Below are 20,476 nucleotides of genomic sequence, written 5' to 3'. Positions count from 1 at the left end.
ACCTCCATTAAGTTATTTTTAATCTTAGTTACAAACAGAACACAATGGTTTCACTTACTATTTTCCAGCCACCACTAAATTCCCAAGTATATTTTCTAGACTACAGATATCATGACCAAGTATGTTACTCCATTCTGGATGTAGCTAAATCACATTGTTATATTCAAGCAATGTTTTGTTTTGTTGACTTCATGCGAAGTTACATATATTTATTTAACATACTTGTACATTAGCATTTTGAAACTTGGCAGATAACTTCTCTGCAAATAAAGATAGGAAATAAAATACATTTTGCATGTTAAATACAAATATTAAATTAACTATCATGCTTCATATTTAAGATGTCATATGAAAACTAACAAAGCCTCAAAACATCACAGGAAGTTAGGCACGGACTGTTGACTTAGTCACAGATATGCATTTTGCATCACATATTTCTAGATAGTGTCCTTGTAAGTGATGCAATCAGATATTGAGAATGGCTCCTGTATTGAAAAGCATCTGGTGATAAAGAATTTACCAGGTTTATTAAATCAGTCACATTCCCGCGTGTAACATAAGGACGAGGCCTCAGCTATACTGTCCACTGAGAGAGACCAATTCCCTTGAACAACTCAAGTGTGTGTGTGCCTAATCTGAATGTGAGTCACTTGCTCATTGTGTACAGCTGAACTATTCTTTTATTTGCAGCTGAAATAAAAACTGATCTAGAGATTTCTCACTTGAGTGGCTGAGACACATTTTCCTGGGTTGGCAGAATGCAAGGCCAGGCTAAGAGATGTTCCCGGTTTTGTAATCACTGTGTAATGTCACTACACTGCTACTCACTTTGAATTAAAATAACTGTTCAGCTGTGTTAATTTATGCTGGTGGATCATTTCAGTACATCATTCCAATCATGCATTCCTTGCATTCTGCTAAATGCAGAGAAAGAAACTCGAGGTAGCCATTGTACAAGTAGATCCAACATAGATTTGATTTTTATTATTTTTTTTCATCTGTCTTTAAGAACAGCTGCAATTGTATTGCCTGTTCTGAATGGTATGAATAAATGGTTGTGCCTTTTGGAAAAACAATGAAACACTGCTTACCTACAAGTGCTGGAAACATATAAGCCAGGCATCTTAACATATATGCTAGCATGCCAAACCATCCTTCACTTTATCTAGAGCATAATAGTAAGCCTCCATTGCAGCTTTTTAGGCTAGATGAAAGGCTGGGATCATGAGAGCCAATGGACGTGGGGGTTGTCTTCCAAAGAAACTCAATCTTTTCTAGCATATAGTATGCTTCTAGAGCTTATGTTTTAACTCAAGAGTCGCAAACACATTTCTGTCATGGTTCAACATTCGCGGAATGCTCTCAGTAATTACTGTATCTGACATCACTGAGATGAGATCTTGAAAGATCTCTGATACTCTTGATTCTGTGTGACTATTTTTACATAAATGCACAATGAAAAGACTTTTACTACTTTAAATTGAGGTTTTTAATACTGTGCACAGCTGCAGTTTTCCTAGATTGCAAAACCCCTAATGGAATTGCATAGATGCTATCCCAGTTATCAGAACAGGAGTAGATGAACTTCATGAAATAAAAACAAAGATGAAGATTAATCTATTTAGCTGTGATGGTGTACCTATTACAAAGATGTGGACAGTATCTATTAATCATCTTTATTTTATAAGCAGGTAGATAAAACCAGAACTTGGAGAACATCACTCAGCTGAGACTGAACTCTTTAGATTTATCTCAATTACGAAAATTTGACAGATACTATCTGACAATGAGTGCAAGTAAGGCTGGAATTGCAAGTGATACACTTTTCTGAATGAAAACTCAGACTTTTATCTGGCATCTTTCAAACAGCCAGGTTTTGCATTACTACCTCACTGGCATTTCTACTATCTATAGGAAAATGTTCATTAGCAAATGGGAAGAACAGGTACTGATTGTGTTCTTTTTGGTTGTTATTTCATTCTAAATGGTAGACTTCAATATATACCAAGCCTCAATACTTGTGGGAAAAAAAAAAAAAACAACAAATTCTATTTAATATATTCAGCAGGTTCTGCACATGGTTTAAGATTAGCACATTTCAAAATTCTGTCCCTTTCTTTTTGGAATGGAGTTTATCGTAGGTTCTTCAAGCCATAAAATTAAAACTCATGCTTCCTTTCTTTGATGATTTTTTTTTCCACTCTATTCAACAAAGAAGCCCCAGCTGCCTTTGCCTACCGCAAAAGGATGTTTTATAGCAAATACCTTTCACAGTTCCTTGATCTTTGTTCCCAAATTAGAAATAAGTATGATATTCAAATTTTTATACTTCAATTATATTTTACATACTAAATAACTTACCATATTAGTATTTATACACCATTGTCTACAGTTTCACAGATGGAGAATGGTCTTTAATAAAAGACCATTAAATAAATTGCCAAATCAGCATTTTTTTATTTTTTTAAATTAATTCTGTTACAGCAGAAGGAATGAAGAACCCTGGCATATCAGTATCTACATATGCAAACTAATATCTATGCTTTGAGTAATTGAGAAAACTGGTTTTATTATTACTGAACTTAGGATACTCAATTGTCTAGATAATCTATAAAATAATGGATTGGATTTAATCCTTATGGCTCTCTATTTTGACTCACATAAAAGAAGAACTTGGTCACAGAGAATTCTTATTGTGAGTGTGAAATAGAGGAGAATTTGAAGATTTGAGAAGCTTCTTGCCAGATAGCAAGAAATGGTACATTTGATCCTTTTAGGAAACCAAGAGAAATGCATATAATTAACCATTACTGAATTCATTAATGTTATAGTCCTTTAAAGTTTAAAAATTTCAGAAAATATCTGATCGGAATCTCATATTGACCAATGACATCAAACAAAGCCTTTAGCAAAAATCTCTTCCTGATGATAATTTGGACAAATTATGAAATTAAGTTATATTATTTAACTGATTTCATGGTTAACTTTTTTTTTTTCTTTTTTACTTCTGTGCAGTTAGTGTGCAAGACATTCCAGTTCTAAGGAACCTAACATGGCACTACAACAAAAACCAAAAGTGAGACAAAAATACTCCTTTGTTTTATTGTGAGATGAATTAGGCCTAGTCAGTAATGTGCCGCAGCATATGTCTGACCTCACCTACCTTTCATTGTGGTGAAACTAATATGCCCTTTTACTGTGGTTTTACCTCAGGACAGCTTCTGTATATAAGTTAATTCAAGCAAGAAACCTTTAGCAACAGAGAGAAGGCCTTTGATTTGGCTTCTAGATGTTGTTCACAACAACAAAAAGCAAAAGTAAGTAAGAGAGTGTGCTAAAATCAGGTAATGTCTCCAGATTCTGAACTTCAACAGTTTACATGTTATTATAGCTCCATTACTTTATCTTCACTTTTCGTTTTTTATTCAGAACGTGAGATCATGCAAAGGTGCTCGGTTTCATAAAATATTCCAATCAAATCCCTTCCTATCAAGTGACAGCAATCTTTTGATACTGAACAAAGAAATTAAATATAACATGTCAAAGTGCACTGAAGGACAGATGGTTCCAAACTTTTAACCTACAAAGTTCTACAGCTTAAATTAATACATCAAGGTAGGATGGAAGAAACAGGCAGCAGAGACTGCTATATGGATTTCAAGGCATGTGAAAAAAAAAAGAAAAAAAAGAAAAAAAAAATGAAACAAAGACTAGAGAAGGGCACTAGGGGCAGAGATAGCTCTATAACTATCCATTTATGTGGAAGAATCTGTATCTGTAGATAAAGAAAGCAAAATGGGAATATTGAAAATGAACCTCCATGAATATGGTTTTCTGAAAGATTTTTTTTCTGTTAAATTTCAACTCATATATAAAGTGAGAACTCAACTGACTTGTTTACTGCTAAAGAGCTGCAGATTGCTCAAATGAAGAATGAAGAACATGGGACTCAATTGCATTTTTAAAGGTTAGCAAGACACCTTATGCTCTGATAACATTTGCTATCATTTCGTAGGGCTTATTCTCCTGAGGTATCAAACCCTTGTAGTTTCCTTACAATGCAAAGCTATGAGCAAATATAATGCAATGCAATGTATAATGTTGCAAAGATGACTTTACAGAATATCATTCTACTTTTTCATTACTACACTTTTTCCCTGGCCTTTTATTCATACAATAAAAGCAAGCTATTTCTCCAAACTAAAAGGAAGCAAATGAGATGGAGTATCAAATAATAAATGAACCTTCGATTTTCCATTTAAATCAATTCAAGATGTGGCCTTGATGAAATAAAAATCAGCCATATAATAAAGAGTAATAATAGAAGTTCTTTTTTTAAGGTTTACCAAAATGGAGCCATCAAAGGGTATTTATTTAGTTAGTTAGTTGAATTATCTTAATGAAAACTAGATTAGAATATAGTTTTACTTTTTTTCTACTTTAATCTTCCATGTGAATATCTGGATTGCTCAGGAAGGTTTGAAACCCCTCCAGTCTGAAAACATACCACAGTTTAACAACAGCTTTATCATGCCACTCCAACACATGTAAATGCTGACATGTTGGGAGCTGTACTTATGCTGAAAACATAGTTCAGCTGTCAGATGCTAATTGGACTTTGAAATCCTTGTGGGCATCACAGTAAAAGCGTTAATTAATATGACATGGGATGGCAACCTATGAGATTTGGGATGTATATCAACATCCAACAGTAAAAGAACAATAGTTGTTGTTGTTGCTTTTTATTATTTTTTTATTATTATTTTATATAAAAGGCAGAATTTTATTGCAGTGGAGTTTAACTTCAGTTTTCCCACATCACAAGGTTCCCTTCCCCCTGAATAGTACTCCCTCTAAAGGAAAGATAAAATAAAAACTCCTTAACACTCATCAAAATTCCTGAACTTTACCAAAAGCTGTGCAAAGCAACAAGTTCATTCTGCTTCAGAAATTCCTGTGACATTTTAGGAGATTCTGGAATCTGACTAATTTAATGGATAAAATCCTCCCCCTTGAAGGAAGTGTCTGTTTCCTGTTTTCCTATCACTCTGTTTCCAGCTTCTACTCCTACGCTTTCACAGAAAGATTTAACTAACTGCAGTCTTCCAAAGGTTACTGGGAAGAAGACATAGGCCACTGAGTCTGATGTTCTCCATTTATGTCCCATCTCAGAATTATTATGATGAACTATTATTTTTAGTCCCGTTTTTTTTGAAAGTAGTCCTGGTGGAATAGTCCTAAAGTAACATGAACTCTTTAAAGCCATAATCACCATTTAGACTTCTACAGTAGTATTTATACAGTAAGATACCTAGCATTTCCTGAAAATAAGTTTTTTTTTATTGAACTTCTTTTCCCCGAATGTTTTGCTGCAAGATACTAAGGAACAGTATAGTAATAAAGCTCAAAAGACACTGACTCTGACTTCTCCTGCATCATGACATGAACTTTCTCTTGTAATGATGTGCTGCCAAAGAAACTCACAAAACTGACCAATGCTTCATTGACTGAACTTGATAGTGATTGCTGACATAAAGCAGAGTGAATGACATTTTCTCCAAAGGTTAAATGCTATCAAAGCAAACAAAAACATGCATGTTGACACCTGTGAACTTTGCAAACAAGAAAGTGATTACAGTAGCTGGCCGAGGACAACAGTTCTCACTTTCTCCTCAGACGTGTTTTTTGGAGTATAGGAATGCACCAGGAGCCACTGCATGTGCTGATATACTAAATACATGTTCTCCAAAGTCCTTCTTTCTTTGTAAATACCCTAGTGATAAATTAAATGTTTTAATAATAATAATAACAACAACAACAACAGAATGAAAGCACTGGCATCTTTAGCAGCTTATGGCAAAGAATAAAGGAGGTGAACAGACTAATGGGAATACACATACAAAAATATGGTATTACATGTGGTAATACAAATTATGGTAGTACAAATTAAAGGTAATACAAATTAAGAAATAAGATTTTATAACATACCATATAAAATGTTTATTCTATAAAAATGAATGAAAATATCAGAGATTTTATTTCTGTTTACAGATTAAATTTTAGTTATATTTTAAGCAACTTGTAACAGCATGCACACAGTTATAATGGAATAAGCAGCCTAAAATTATAGTCAATGGAAGTGAAAATTTCTGAGTACAATACTGTCACTCACTTTAAAAATTCCTTTTTGCATTCATTATTTATTATTTAATTACCTCAACTGTTCCTAACACAGCGCATGTATGCCTATAGCACCAAAGGTCATAGCCTCTAAACATTCTCAGCTTTGTGAGCCCTACTTTTTAAAGTCATTTTTGTACTGTATTTCAGAAATCATCTTACTCATCTTTAGCTATCTAAAAGCTAAGTGTTCGTATAGTTTCCTCCCACAGCGCATGGAGAAAAAACAGTTACAGAGAGTGACTCATTTCAGCCTTTGAGAGGTACTTGAGACTGCCACAGCGGATGATTCTTTAAGTGTGTCTCTTCCTTCAACTCCTACAGAAGAAACAAATTACAGCCTAAATCCTTCATAAATATACTTCTACTACCTTCACATTCATTCACGGGGAAAATTACTATCACTTGGAAGAAATCACTATGAGATTCTGATGTATTTCTTCACTATCAAGCATTATGTAATACTAAGTGAATGATACAACTCTGCTTTTTCTCCCCCTCTAAGCCTCTGCCTCAGCCCACTGACAATTGAGTACCTAGGCCTGGAACAACATATTTACTGATCCAGCATGCCAGTCAATCTGTTCTTATTTGCAAAAGAGAATTAAGTAACCCAAAGATAGTAAAAACAAAAACAGAACCTTTTAGACCATCACTCTTCAGCATTTTTCCCACTGAAGGATCCAGAACATCCATTTGTAGCAGTATAAGGGATTCGGTATGATCACTACGTCAGTGACATCTTATCCAGACCTGAATACAGTCCATTCCCTTTGCAAAAACACTACAGTGTACAGGTTTTTCCATCTTCACAATGCTGTGAATTAGAACTCTGTCTCATATTAAATAAAAAACACTCATCTTCATCAACACTGAATGTCAGCACTGAAATTCAGTTTTCTTTTATCATATTTGTTGGCCATTTACTTCCATTGTTGTATATCAGTTTTTACATATCCTCTCAAAATACTATTACAATATGTCCTACTTACTCACCTTTCCTTCTCACTTCTTGCTTACAGCTAGCGTACTGCTTCCCTGTACGGTTCCACAGTTTGCATTTGTCTCTGTAATTCAAAGGTTATTGGTTGATCCAGCTTAAATGTTTATAGCTGGATCAACCAGTCTCTCCCTTTTGAAAACCAAATTACTATCAAGCTTCTCTGATCTTTTTTTCTTTTCCTTCCAATCTCCAGCCACAATATGGCTAAGGCAAAAACAATTACGGAAAGAAAATCCATACAAAGCCTACAACCACACACCAATCATGGAATGGAAACAGCACAAGACAATCTTCCACAATCCCTGTGGGAGATTACAACACATTTACTTGTGAATTCCCACCACGTAGCATTTTTTTTGATCAGCAGCGGAATATCCTGTACTAGCTCTCCACTCTCTGTACTGAATAACATCCTTAACAAAGTGTCGGACGTGTTGTACAGCTAGATAAAATCAGAAATAAACATAAACCAATTAAAGATTTAACAACAAGCTAATAACCTTCTTCTATCTTCAAATAAAAGAAGGATGATTGAAATATTATATGAAATGTGACAACTTTTTATTCATTGTATCCAATCTGATTTCTTCTCCCATGGAACAAACATAGTACTACTCAGGTACGTAAATTAGAAGTGACTTTTTAGATCCTTTTTCCTCTGGAAACAATCCACAGAGTATATATTATATATTTACATTGAAACCAGTCCAAACGCTACAGCACTCTCTTGAAATACAAGTTTATAAAGATTTACCCATAAGATTGTGGCATCTATTGGTAAATTCTGGTTTATTAATAGAGTATTCTGTATTTGAATATAGAAGAACAGTTTCTAATTTTTATCCATTTATTCATATTTTTTTATTTTATTCATTATATTTATTTATTTGGGAGACAAAGGGATATGGCCAACCTTTTTTCAGTGGTCTGTGGGGACAGAACAAGGGGCAACGGCCACAAAATGGAGCACACGAAGTTCCGCACCAACACGCGAAAGAACTTCACGGTGAGGGTGATGGAGCACTGGAACAGGCTGCCCAGGCAGGCTGTGGAGTCTCCTTCTCTGGAGATATTCAAGGCCCGTCTGGACGCCTACCTGGGCAGCCTGCTCTAGGGAACCTGCTTTGGCAGGGGGGTTGGACCTGATGATCTCCTGAGGTCCCTTCCAACCCCTACAATTCTGTGATGCTGTGATTCTGTGATTTATTTATTGGATCAGGTGAGAACTAAATAAATTCAAGGCTCCCATTTGTGTGATGACACAGTGTACTAAACTAAGTACATTCATTAAATAAAGATTTACATTCTTGATTTGCAGGCTTTAAACCTGTCTGGTGGAAAATAAAGAATAAGTGGCATTTTTCATTGGGATTTTATCTTGACAAAAAGTCTTTTTTGCAGATATATTTGATATTCATTATGTTCTTGTAACAGCCTCTGCATCTCAAATGTTATCAAACCCTGGCAGAATCTTTTCACCTTAATAAGACAAAAGTAGACTTTGTGTTCTCAATGCTATTTTGTTCGGATTATCAATAGGCAGGGTTTGATTGACATAGGAAAAGGAAGAACGGTTCTGATTAAATCTGAGAGGTTTTATTTGGGCTGGTTTCACAAAGAGAAAAGGTTATCTATCTGTTATGACATATGACAGATTTCTTTCTGGCCATTATTTTTATATAGACAATCAGACTATTATTTTCAGGAACAAGTAAAGGCAGCCTTCAGTAAGTTTTGCATTTCTAGCTTTGATGAATACCTTCAATTTATCAAGCAGCCAGATTCCGTCTTTTACTTCATTTTCAAAGGGAGTAACAGTGAACAAGTTATTCCACCCCCCAAACAAAATTATCATGTTTGGAACTACCCAAACTCCCTCTACAAGTGGCTACATAAAAATACTGAAACTGCACTTGCCTTCTACTGTTTTCAATTTTATTTCCATGTGATGTCCACTCTAATTATACCTAATTTCTGGAAAGCAATGATTCCTCAGTTTCTACAAAGATTTCCCATTTCCTTCAACACTTTTTTTCCTGATACAGAATGGATAAATTTTAGTGAGTGTCACCTGTCAAAAATTTGTCCTTATTGTACTATAATATTTCCCAATGTTATTGCAAACCATGCTCTGGGTTTGTGTATTTCTAAAAGATAACTTTCACGTGAACATATGTAATGTACAGTAAATACTAAGATCACTCAAAAGTAATAAGCAATCAATTATTAGATAAAGTTTCTGTTACAGCAGAAGTTTATATTTTGGACATAAGATTCATATAATATTCAAAATATTTCACTCCTCTCTTTTAATGCAGCTAGCCCTTTATTCCAAAGTGCTAATTTTTAATAATTTCAATGCAGGACTGAAAACCACAGAAGTCAGTCTCCAACACACACATAAGATCAAAAGATTCCACTAGTCTAATCTTCTCAAATTCACTTTACAGGATGCAGCTCCTATAAAATACTTTTGTTACATAAAAGTTGCAAAATACATAACATATATTTGCACTGTTCCTGTACCCAGCATAAAATCATTACAAAATACTATGCTGATTTAGCACATCTAACTTACTTCATACTTTCCCTTAAATGGCAGAACAGCTGTTAGCAGATATACGTGTAGTGTCCAGAAAAAAGAGAAAACATATTGTGGACTACTAAACAACATGTTCTGTATCTGGGGGGAAATAAATAAATAAAATAAAATAAAATAAAATAAAATAAAATAAAATAAAATAAAATAAAATAACATTAAAATTAAAAATGAAAAATAAAAAAAATCATTTGCATTTGCAACTATTGCAGTTATCATATCAGTTACCTTTTAGGCTACTTCAAAATCTTGAACTTTCAGGCAGAAACTTTTACAAGATATATTCCTTAGAGGGTATTCCTTTTCACCTCTTTTCTTGATCAATGTAGTGACCCTACTGAGAGGGAGTACTTTACATGGCCCATCAGTAATGCACAAATACCAGATTTTGCGAGGCTTGAATGCATATGATTGCTTTTAATAAATTATGCCACCTGTTACATACCTTTTTTACCTATTGCTATGAAATTTAGTAAACCCTGAGCAGATCAGTAATCATAGTAGATGGTCACTACCAGCATATCTAGGAGTGATTAAGAATGTATTTTCCCTGTGCAGACTTCACAAATATAAAGAGAATATAAAACCAGATTTGGATTTATTCTTTCCCTTGCTTTTCCCTGGACAGCTACTTAACAGATTTGGATGCTCAGTATAATTTATCCCTGAGTTCTACAGTTTTTGTTCCTTCCTTTTAGATACAAGAATGTAATTTACTTTATGAATGACATAAAATTTAAATGATTTTCAAATGGAGAATTTAACAAAATATATCTTGCAAGTATTGGCAGGAAAAAAATATTTCAACATGTTTGAGGAAAACATTTTGTATTTTAGAGGTCCTATGCAAAAAAATGAGGGAAAAATAACTGAAACATTTTTGCTTGAACATAATTTCTATAAGTGACAAAACAGATGTCTGAAAAACATGGAGTTAGAGACTGCAATTCAACTGCAGAAGCATAAAAAAGGATCTACAGTCACAAAAAAGGCATCAACAACATGAATTATATCCTGAAAAAAAAAAGATAAAATATTTTTGACAGCTTTGTATTTTTTCATTTTTTATATATGTCTAATATAATTTTAAAATTTAATATTTTTCCTTTTTAAATATAAACATGCTTATCCCTAAAGGGACTCTATATGCCACAGAGAAGAGCATATTAACTTCCTTTGCAGTATTCTCTAATTTGTTGCTGAGAAAGAACAAATCCTTAGAACTTTTGATGTGTAAGAATGAATTGTGCATGTTTCTTTTTGCTTGTGGTACACGCAGATTTCACACAAGTAGTGAAGGCCCTCTGAAAATACGCTTCAAGAGGGCCTTGTTTTTGGTTTGGGGTGTGGTTTTTTTGGTGGCAAAATTTTATATTCTCCCATCTATCTCAAGAAGAATGATGGTCTTCATAAGTAAGATTAGTGCAGTTCATTCTGTGAAATTCCACAGTTATCTTATCCTCATGTGAATTTAATAAAGCTTAGCCCTAGCTGCTCTTGAACAGCAGCCAAGCATTTGATTTGTTCTATTTCATTTTATTCTTCTTTATGCATCTTGCTACCATCTGGAATCATAAAAACAAACAGTTCAAGCAGTTAATGTGTTAAAAGGGGGCAATGACATAATGAAATATTTCCCTCTACTTCCCCCCAACCCCCATTAACATTTTCATATCCATTTCAGAACTTATGTTGTCATTTGCTAATTCCAAAAGGACTTTCTGTAAGAGGATTGTCAGGACAGATGTTGGAACCCTTATACAACTGAGCATGTGCTGTCTTAGCCATGTTTATTGTTTCAAAGCCAGAATACAGCAACTAATAAATAATTCTTGGTAGCTGAAAGAGTACATATAAATGTGCCATTGTGTGTCTTGTACACAGAACGTATCAATAGAACATTTTCCGCTCCAATTAAGCCTTCCTTTACCAATTGGTTTTCAGATTGACAGCACTACTCTATCATTTCTATCTGCTTTTAATATCTAAGTGTCAGAAGTTTCTGAAAAGGTTTGATTAATTACTTTGTGAGTAAAGCATTCGTGACTATGTCCACTTATCAATGTTTTCACTAGTAGAACTAGATGGAATCTAGTTCTAGATACTATGTTCCTTTGGGATAAATTTATGCCAACCTGAGGTTCAAGATAGGCAAAGCTCCAAAAAAGTCAAAGAATGTTCAAGTCTCCCATGCTAGATATTTTTCTCCTGGAGGAATTAGGTTCCCAGAAATAAGGTGAATAGGAAAAAGTACTTTCTTGAAAGTAATGATTTGACAAGAAGCCAAATTCCCAATATACTCGGTTTTCAGCACTGATTTAAATTTTTTATGTGTGAATATCCATAGGTTCTATATTAGTACTAATATGGAATGACAAAGAGTGTGACAATGCAACATGATACTACATGCATTAAACTCAAGACTGAAACAGATGAAGACAAGTGTAGTAAGGCATGATGTGAAAGCTGAAGATGGTTCATCTAAAAGTGAAAAGAAAGGTGGAGCTACAGACAAAAGTTAGACTGGGAGTAAGGAAACAACTTATCCTGCACCTTCCTCTTGCAGAATGAAGCAATTAGGAAGGAAGGAAGGAGGAAAGGAGGGAAGGAGGGAGGGAGAGAGGGAAGAACGGAAGGACAGAAGGATGGAAGGGCAGACGGAAGGGCGGACGGACGGAAAGGAGGGAGGGAGGAAGGGAGGGAGGGAGGAAGGACGGAAGGAAGGAAGGACGGAAGGAAGGAAGGACGGAAGGAAGGAAGGAAGGAAGGAAGGAAGGAAGGAAGGAAGGAAGGAAGGAAGGAAGGAAGGCAGGCAGGCAGGCAGGAAGGCAGGCTCTATGACTCACTAATGTTCTAAATAAATATTTTATTTTGACAGATGAGATTCGTACATACAACACTAATTCTTTTGGTTATTTCCAATATGCTTTTGTCAAACACTAAGTTGACAAAATGCCTACGGCAAAAGCTTAAGTATGTCATAGGTTGGACTAGCTGATCCTGGAGGTCTCTTCCAGCCTAAATGCTTCTGTGATGTCCAGAGTGTTAGATCAAAAATAAATCACAGTTTCAATACATTAATATTAAAAAAGAGAAAGATAAGTAACGCAATCCTAACTCTTTTTATAGAGAGCAGGAAACAGGAATCTCACACAGTGTTAGACTATAAAAGTACTACTGTTCTTTTAAACCCTGAAAGAACAAGGAAAATATTTGATGAATGGGATATGAAGTACCTTGAGTTAGGAAGCTGGTCAAATGAATAATACAGAGAAGTGACCTTACAATAAATACAACGAAGAAAGGGAATTGAATCAGCAGAGATCACTTATCACGTGTAACTTCAGAACTTTGGCCATAAAATGAAAATAATAATAGTAATAATAATAATAATAATGCTACTTTCTGAAAGTATATTCGTCACATACTTAGAAGCTACTATCTTTGATTTAACATGAAGTTTGAAGGAATCCTCAGTCCTAATATATTTGGAATTAACAGGTTTGACAATTGCTCCACAATAACACCAATCTGCTCATCCCTGCTTTTGAATTACTGACATAATTTTGCTAGATTAAAATAATAAAAAAAAATAAAATACTTCTGGCCATTCAAAAATGCATTCAGACAAGCTACTAAACCGCAATAAATATCTTAGAATACCTTCTGATAGAGAAATCAAGCATGTGAAAGTATTAGAAAATATCTCTTTTTGTGCGTATGTCTGCGCCCTAGCTTCTACAGCCCTATAATGAGTAAAGTAAGAGTTAAACAGTAAATACTTAGCATGAAGAATAAAGATCCACATACAATTTTCTTACTTCAATGTGTCTTATCAGACGTACCTCTGAGAAGTATTAGATATTTGTATTTGGTAGAGTAGCTTAGTGTATTTTGAGGGAGGAGAACAGGATTTTCTTGTAGGATTTCTGGTATAACCACTGTTCCCACTGAATTCTAAAAAGATCTAGATGACTCTGCATGAACTGTAAGACAGTGAATACAACAATGCTGATTACCGCTGGTAATAACAGTATCAGACATACCTTTACAAATGGCAGCAACTCTCAGCTGCAGCTCTTACTGAGTCCTGAGTTTAACATGAATTGGAAGAGACATTTGTTCTATAAATTGCAGCAGTTCTGGATGCTAACTTTGAAATCAACAGCAACCAAAATCTCAGCAGGCTGCAGAAGTCACTGCCTCCTTTCTGCTAAGATTGAGAACACAAACCAATGTTTTGCTCCCCTCTTGGGAGGAATACAATAACTGGTTAAGAGTACCTTTTTAATTTCAAACCTATTTAAAGAAATAAAATGTGACAAAGATAGAAGACATTTTATTGTTATATATTAACTATCATTTTAATACACTTACCTCAGGTAAGTTTCAAAACGGCAAAAAGGTAAATCATGCGGCAAAGTTTTTGTAATATCCTTAACAATTTAGTTTCATCCAGTTAAAATAGCAAAGAAAACTGTACCATACACTTTTAAAGTCTAAGTTGCATTTGTTTTTCACTTTCAGTTCAACATACATTAACTTCCCAAGGCAGGGAAACAAAATTTCTAACAGTCAATAAAAATCAGTCAAATAATATAATTTAGACATCTTACCTTAAGATCACCAGGTAAGCCTGATACCAGTCAAACTTTAAAATCATGTGTGAACACACATCCATGCGTTCGCATACATTATTAGGTAGAAGGCAACATTCTGCTTGTTTTATTTGTAATAATTACACATTAAGCCAATTAAGAAAGTACGTCTGAATGTGGCAGAATGCGACTCAAAGCTACATCTGCAAAGTTCTCCAATGCAGAACTTCAGATACTGACAGAGCTATCTTACCACAAGATAAAATATACACTAGCAGGATCTTTTATTTATTGATATATTTTTTTTCCCTTTCTATCCTAACACTGCCTAGGTCCTGAATGTGATCATGACCTTGCCCATGGAAGACCCTGCCAACTTTGGTTGACAGACAGTCTTGAAGATATATAGCATTAAATAGTTGAGGCAAAAGTATTCTTCATTTAGCTGGGTACAAGAATTAATATTATTATTGTAGTCTGTTAGTTTCTTTCAAATATTTCACAATGCTTTCATGTTTCTTAGCATAAAGATTGTACAAATCAACTTATCAACAAATTGAGTTGAAAATTCAGAACAATTTGTGTTCACTCCCCCCAAAAATAAAACCAACGTATCACATGTATGTAAGCCAAAGGAAGGAAGGATCAGCCCATCGATAGTTTAGATAAGGATCTAGAAAAAAATATTTTTGTGAGGGAGGGTCTGTTAGTGGAGTCTTTCAGATCTATATTAGTGTCAAGGGGCCTATATGCCTATGATTTATTTGCAGTTTATGTACAGGATGAAAGGGAAGTTTTTGAACTGCCAGACAATGAAAAGGAGGAAATTCTTTTGAGGAAAGGTCTTAGATTCAAATTTCATGTCAAACTCTGCTGATCAGATCACAAAGAAAGACAAATAACATCACAGCCCAGCAGTAAACAGAGAACATAAGAAGAACTCAGTTCATCCATCTAATTGCCATGGATATCTCCTAGGACAAAAAGGATGAAAAATATACTGAGAAAAAGGACTGGAATTCAGCTGATAATTCTTAGCTGCTATTCAGTAGTGGGAAGTCAAACCTCAAATATTTGATATCACCATTTAGTTTTTATTGTAAATAAGCTGTTTGAGCTTTTATGAACACCTTCCCTGAAAAGGAAAAATATACTAAATACACATGAAAAAAAGTTGTTTAAAAGACTGCAGAAGTCAGTTATACCCCTGAAAAACTCCTGATAATATAATTATTTAATATCCATCTATATGAACTTAAATAACTGGATTCGATTTACATATGTTTATTTATGAAATCTGCAGGGGCTCACAATTTGGAGGAGGCAGAGAAACATCATTTTCATGACATTTTCAGTGGTGAGATTTAAGAGAGTACCTATACAACAACAAAAAAATATGTATTTTAGAATAGGGAGGGAAGTATTTTCCAGCCCTCAGTACTGGAATGTACCATCAGAACTGAAAAGTGAAATATTCGGAGAACAGAAATTTAAACTATATTTGTCATATTGTATCCTAACCTCCAACTTATCAAGAGTCACTTTCTAATACAGAACACAGAACGTTCCCAAAAGAGAAGACCAACCTCAAAGAAATGTGTAAAGCTTGGCTATCTTTCACAGCAAAAGACATATATTGTCTATTGTGACATATACGCATATAGCTACAGTTCTATTCTATGTAAAATATGCTGCCTGTAACCTGTGCTAATTGAATATGAGATATATGCGTGTGTACATACACCTTCATGCTCTTTTTATATACACATGTACAGAAAATACACACATACACAGATATATATATGTAGACTATATATATCTATACAAAATATATAAATACACACATACATGTAAACATTGTTAGAGGATGTGCGACTCTTGGAAAGTCCTGCTTAGACCATATTCTTTGAAGAAAATGACAATAAAAAGTACATGCTGCTAAGGAATATGCTTACTAGTAATCTCTGTGTGGTAAATTTAATTTAATAATTATAGACTCCAATCACTGTAAGAAATATTGGCATATGTATAGATTTGACAGTGTGCATGCACTGAGCAAAGAGACCAAAGGTGTATTTAAAAACAGTGCTTCTCCAAAACATATATAAATATAATCTTTAAACAGAATTTATTTTAGAAACAGATAAATAAGACATAAAAGGAACAGTGCTTGGTAGTTCAATATGAAAGCAAAAATATATACTCAAAAAGATCTGTTAAAAAGATTTTACAAATAATACTTAACACCAGGCTATGCCATAAATATTTGTAGTATGGTAGAATAGGAAATCATTGAACGTGTGTATTAACAACAACAACAAAAACAACATTACAGTTTATGTTAAGAAAAAAAAAGTTATTTACACCATAAATGTGCCTTGCTTTTGAAAGCACCCTATTGCCCTTTTAGCGGTGCTCTATTCAAAGAAATTCAGAAGGATATAGAGATATCCTCCTGTGGTGGTTTAGTCCAATAAAAAACCACCAATAAAAAGTCCAATATATTTTCTGATATGATAGGCAGCTTTCAAGCAACCTGAAGATTGTGTGCCATAACTTTTCCTTGGAGTGACTCACTTGACATCAGGGTGTGTTTGGGATAGAGTGGCACTGAGCTTTGGTAGACACGCATCCATATGAAATCCAGGCATTGACAATATGACACAGGATGCAGGACAGCAAATCTGAGCCATCTTTGGCTGCTGGCATTGCAATGCAAAGCAAGTAATTTACACTGTAAAACTGGCAACAAATAAAGAGCTATTCTTGTTGCTGAGCCACACATAGCACTGTAGCTAACCAAAACAAACTCTAGGACTATCTATAGACAAAGATCTTTCTGCACTGGTGACAAGGGTGGCAATGTGCACAGAACAAAAGGATAAATCTCTCGAGAATTTTACTGAGATGATGGTGAATAATAGTAATTACAGTCTAAACCACAATAAAATAACACAGAAGGTGTGTTTGATATTCCAAAGAAAACACATAGTTTTCAGTTTTAAATGTGGTCAACTCAGTAACTCTTGTTCTTAATTTACTCTGACTTCCATGCAGCCAGATAGACTATTTCTGTAGGTGAAAACACTTGAGAAAAAGATATTTTTAACACTGACATATGCCTAGCTTTGACTCAGGTTGCTAATATTCATTAAAAAAAATAAAAACCTAACTATAGAATCTTTTTGACTGGCCTCCATTTATCCTTTACCTCCTTGAAAAGTGTATAAATTAATATTCAGCACACATACACATTTGCTAAGTACACATTAGGCTTTCATGAGACTATCATGAATGCATTTAATCATCAGAAGGAAATGAGCTCTCTGAACTAGTCTTACTCCAGTCTGTAAAAGAATCACTTTTTAGAAAGTGATATTTAGATGTAAGAAACCAGAAATGGAAACAGAGAAACACATGAAACTGAACCACTTAGGAGGTTGCTGTTTTTTTCCCTTAGTGCATTTGAAGGGTTACTGTATTTGGCTGTGCTGACTCATGAGAGAACTAGAAGAGAGATTACTGATTTAGACCAATAATCCAACCACCTGATGAGCCTTTATTTCATACATGTATCTTCTCTAAAGTTTAAAATCATCCTAGATTATTCTAGAACTATTTATTTATAGAATATAATGATCTGACCAGTGAAATACTAGGAAAAAAGATGTATCTTCAGCTAGTTTAAAAACAAAAGAAATAAATAGTCCCATGAGGTATTTTTCTCATGAACAATTAACATTCATCTCAAGAAATGGCAAGCACAACTTATCAAAGGTTCTTTTCATACTTAGTGTAAGAAAGTAGGCACTTATAGAGGGCGTGCAGTCCTCTAGCATGCAGGTGAACCCTGTCCAGTATCTCAGATCAGTATTCCTCAAATCAAAACAAACCAAAACAAAAGTCTCAAAAGAAGCATTCAAATTATTTGGTGCTTTTCTTAATCAAACATGAATTCTACACACATGAGTTTTCTCATCAAGAAAATCAAACCTATTATCAAGGATATCAAACCTATCTACTACAAGGACAAAAATCTAAAGATTCAATAAAGAAACGAAAAGCAGAGAAAGAAGTCCAGGAAATCCTACTGTCTTCCTAATGAACAACTCTACCAGGCCAAAGGTTAATTACTCTTAACAAATAGCTTTACATGCTTCCCATCACCCAACTATTAGGCATCTAAGCAAACAACCGTAATAGCAATAGGCAGTACCCATCTTTAGTTACACTCAATAATACGTCTTGAATAAACTCCTTACTATATCCGGAATGATGTTTCAAACCAAAAGAACTGGCTGAGTTGTGGTATTGTGTCAATAAATATCATTACTGTATGTCTAACCACTGAATGTGTTGTTTAATTTGAAGCGTAAATGATGCAAGGATATGGTAACTAGAAACAGCAAAACTGTCTTACAGACACATAAACATCTTCTCAAGAAAATGATCTCATTATAGGAATTAATTTTTTTCTTTAACAGTCATAGCTATAATTATGCAATACAATATGCTAAATTACAATACATACTTCAGTATTAATAGAATTTATTTTACAGATCAAATAGCCAAATACACATTTTTGAAGGAGCCAGATAGCAAATGTGGAGGATACTATAGGCAACAGTCATGGTAGACATTCTGCAGTCTAAGAACTGAGGCAACGTGAATATTAAGTACAAGCCTATAAATATCTTTACATCAAACATACAGTAAGGTGTAATTTCATGTTGTAGTCTAATTGATCAATCATGAATAATTTTGCCTTTAAAAGACAGTTATACATACTGTATACATCCCAGTTAAAAGTGTCATTCTTTTTATTCTAGCAAACTAATATTACATGTCTTCATATAAGTGCAGAAAACAGGGTTCTTTATACTCCTTTGCTTCCTAAGAGATTTTGCATTGCGTATGAAATGCAAATATTATAGATGATACATATTAAGCATTATTTTCTAAAATGTGAAGCAATATACAAAAATTTGCAACCAGGCTGCAAACCAAGCAATGATACTCAAATTATATTTGTTAAATGAGCCATACTAAATAACAAAACAAATTTAAATTAAAGAAAAAAAAAAAAGGTTAACTATATAGAGAAATAATTTGGAGAAAAAAAAAGCCATTTTTTTCCCCACGTGCTGGCTAACAGTGCAAAAAGTTCTAGGTTCCAACAAATGCATACTATTTCCTATTTTATCACACTAAAAAGTAAGCCACTGGATTTATGACTTTTTCTAAAATAAAAGTATTTCAAACAATTAGGTGTATAGCACCTGTTATGCATTACCTAGATTCCAGCAAGCAAAATGCAAATTAGATTTTATTTTAGGAAGTTAAGTGAATACTTTTGAGTTATTTAAAAGGTGATCATTTTTTACAAAAAATGGTGGTCAAGAAAGCAGAAAGTACTTTTTCACTACTACTATTGTGCCTATAAAATGAGAAAGCAGTGATTTGATCAGTTCTATTTATGATCCATAGCAGCAATATTATCATTAAAAATATTATGGAATAGATATAAATACCACTTAATTCTTAATATGTGTAATGGTGCTATATATGACAACAATTCATTTGCTTTTCTTTTTAATGCAGGGAGTATAAAGAACTTTACATTCTCTTTTTAAAGCATGAATAAAATTTATTGCTCCCTTTAATATACTTATATAATTAAAACTTCTAATTGTTTCAACTAAAATAAATAAGGAAAAAATCTGGGACAAGAAGATGATTACAAGCAAAATTAGAAAACAATAGATTTACCATAATTGCCAACTGTGAGGAATGATGGGTCACATTACTTTTTTCTTAGCAAAACTACGTTATAGAACACTATAGCACAATGTACTAAATTTTTTTGTCTTTTCCTTTTAAAAAATTCTTGCCCTTGATACCTTTCAGTAGGGCAGCTTGAACAGTTCATCGTCACTTCCAAACCCCTCTGGAGATCAGACGATAAATTTCTTCGGCAATCAGAGACAGGACAAGGGCTTTCTCGTGCTATTTCCTTGTTTTCATGTTTGCTGGCTTAACATCATTGTGTACACGTACGACTTCAGTATATAACATCAGATGCGATGACGTTCAGAG

At 34.0% G+C, this 20,476-nt stretch overlaps 1 protein-coding gene across 34 annotated transcripts in view; it reads right to left on the bottom strand.

Annotated features, from left to right (window-relative positions):
* PCDH11X (protocadherin 11 X-linked) overlaps positions 1-20,476 on the bottom strand; it is a 484,442-nt gene that overhangs the window by 380,655 nt on the left and 83,311 nt on the right. Inside the window, exons 5-6 of one of the 34 annotated variants that reach the window (XR_013938710.1) lie at positions 7,177-20,476; positions 1-6,997 (exon numbers count right to left, since the gene is read on the bottom strand). The exon at positions 1-6,997 is cut by the window's left edge and continues 43,029 nt beyond it. The exons of 31 other annotated variants lie outside the window; for them this stretch is intronic. Coding sequence is in view for 1 of the 3 variants with exons in the window: in XM_080553218.1 (XP_080409344.1) it covers positions 20,471-20,476 (6 nt within the window). In the remaining 2 variants the exon portion in view is untranslated. 2 more of the 34 variants (XR_013938711.1, XM_080553218.1) reach the window with 2 other exon arrangements.

Source organism: Anser brachyrhynchus (assembly GCF_964034855.1).
Source record: "Anser brachyrhynchus genome assembly, chromosome: 13".
Lineage (NCBI taxonomy): Eukaryota > Metazoa > Chordata > Aves > Anseriformes > Anatidae > Anser > Anser brachyrhynchus.
Note: the sequence above shows the minus strand (reverse complement) of the source record. Positions and strands in the feature narration are given on the sequence as shown.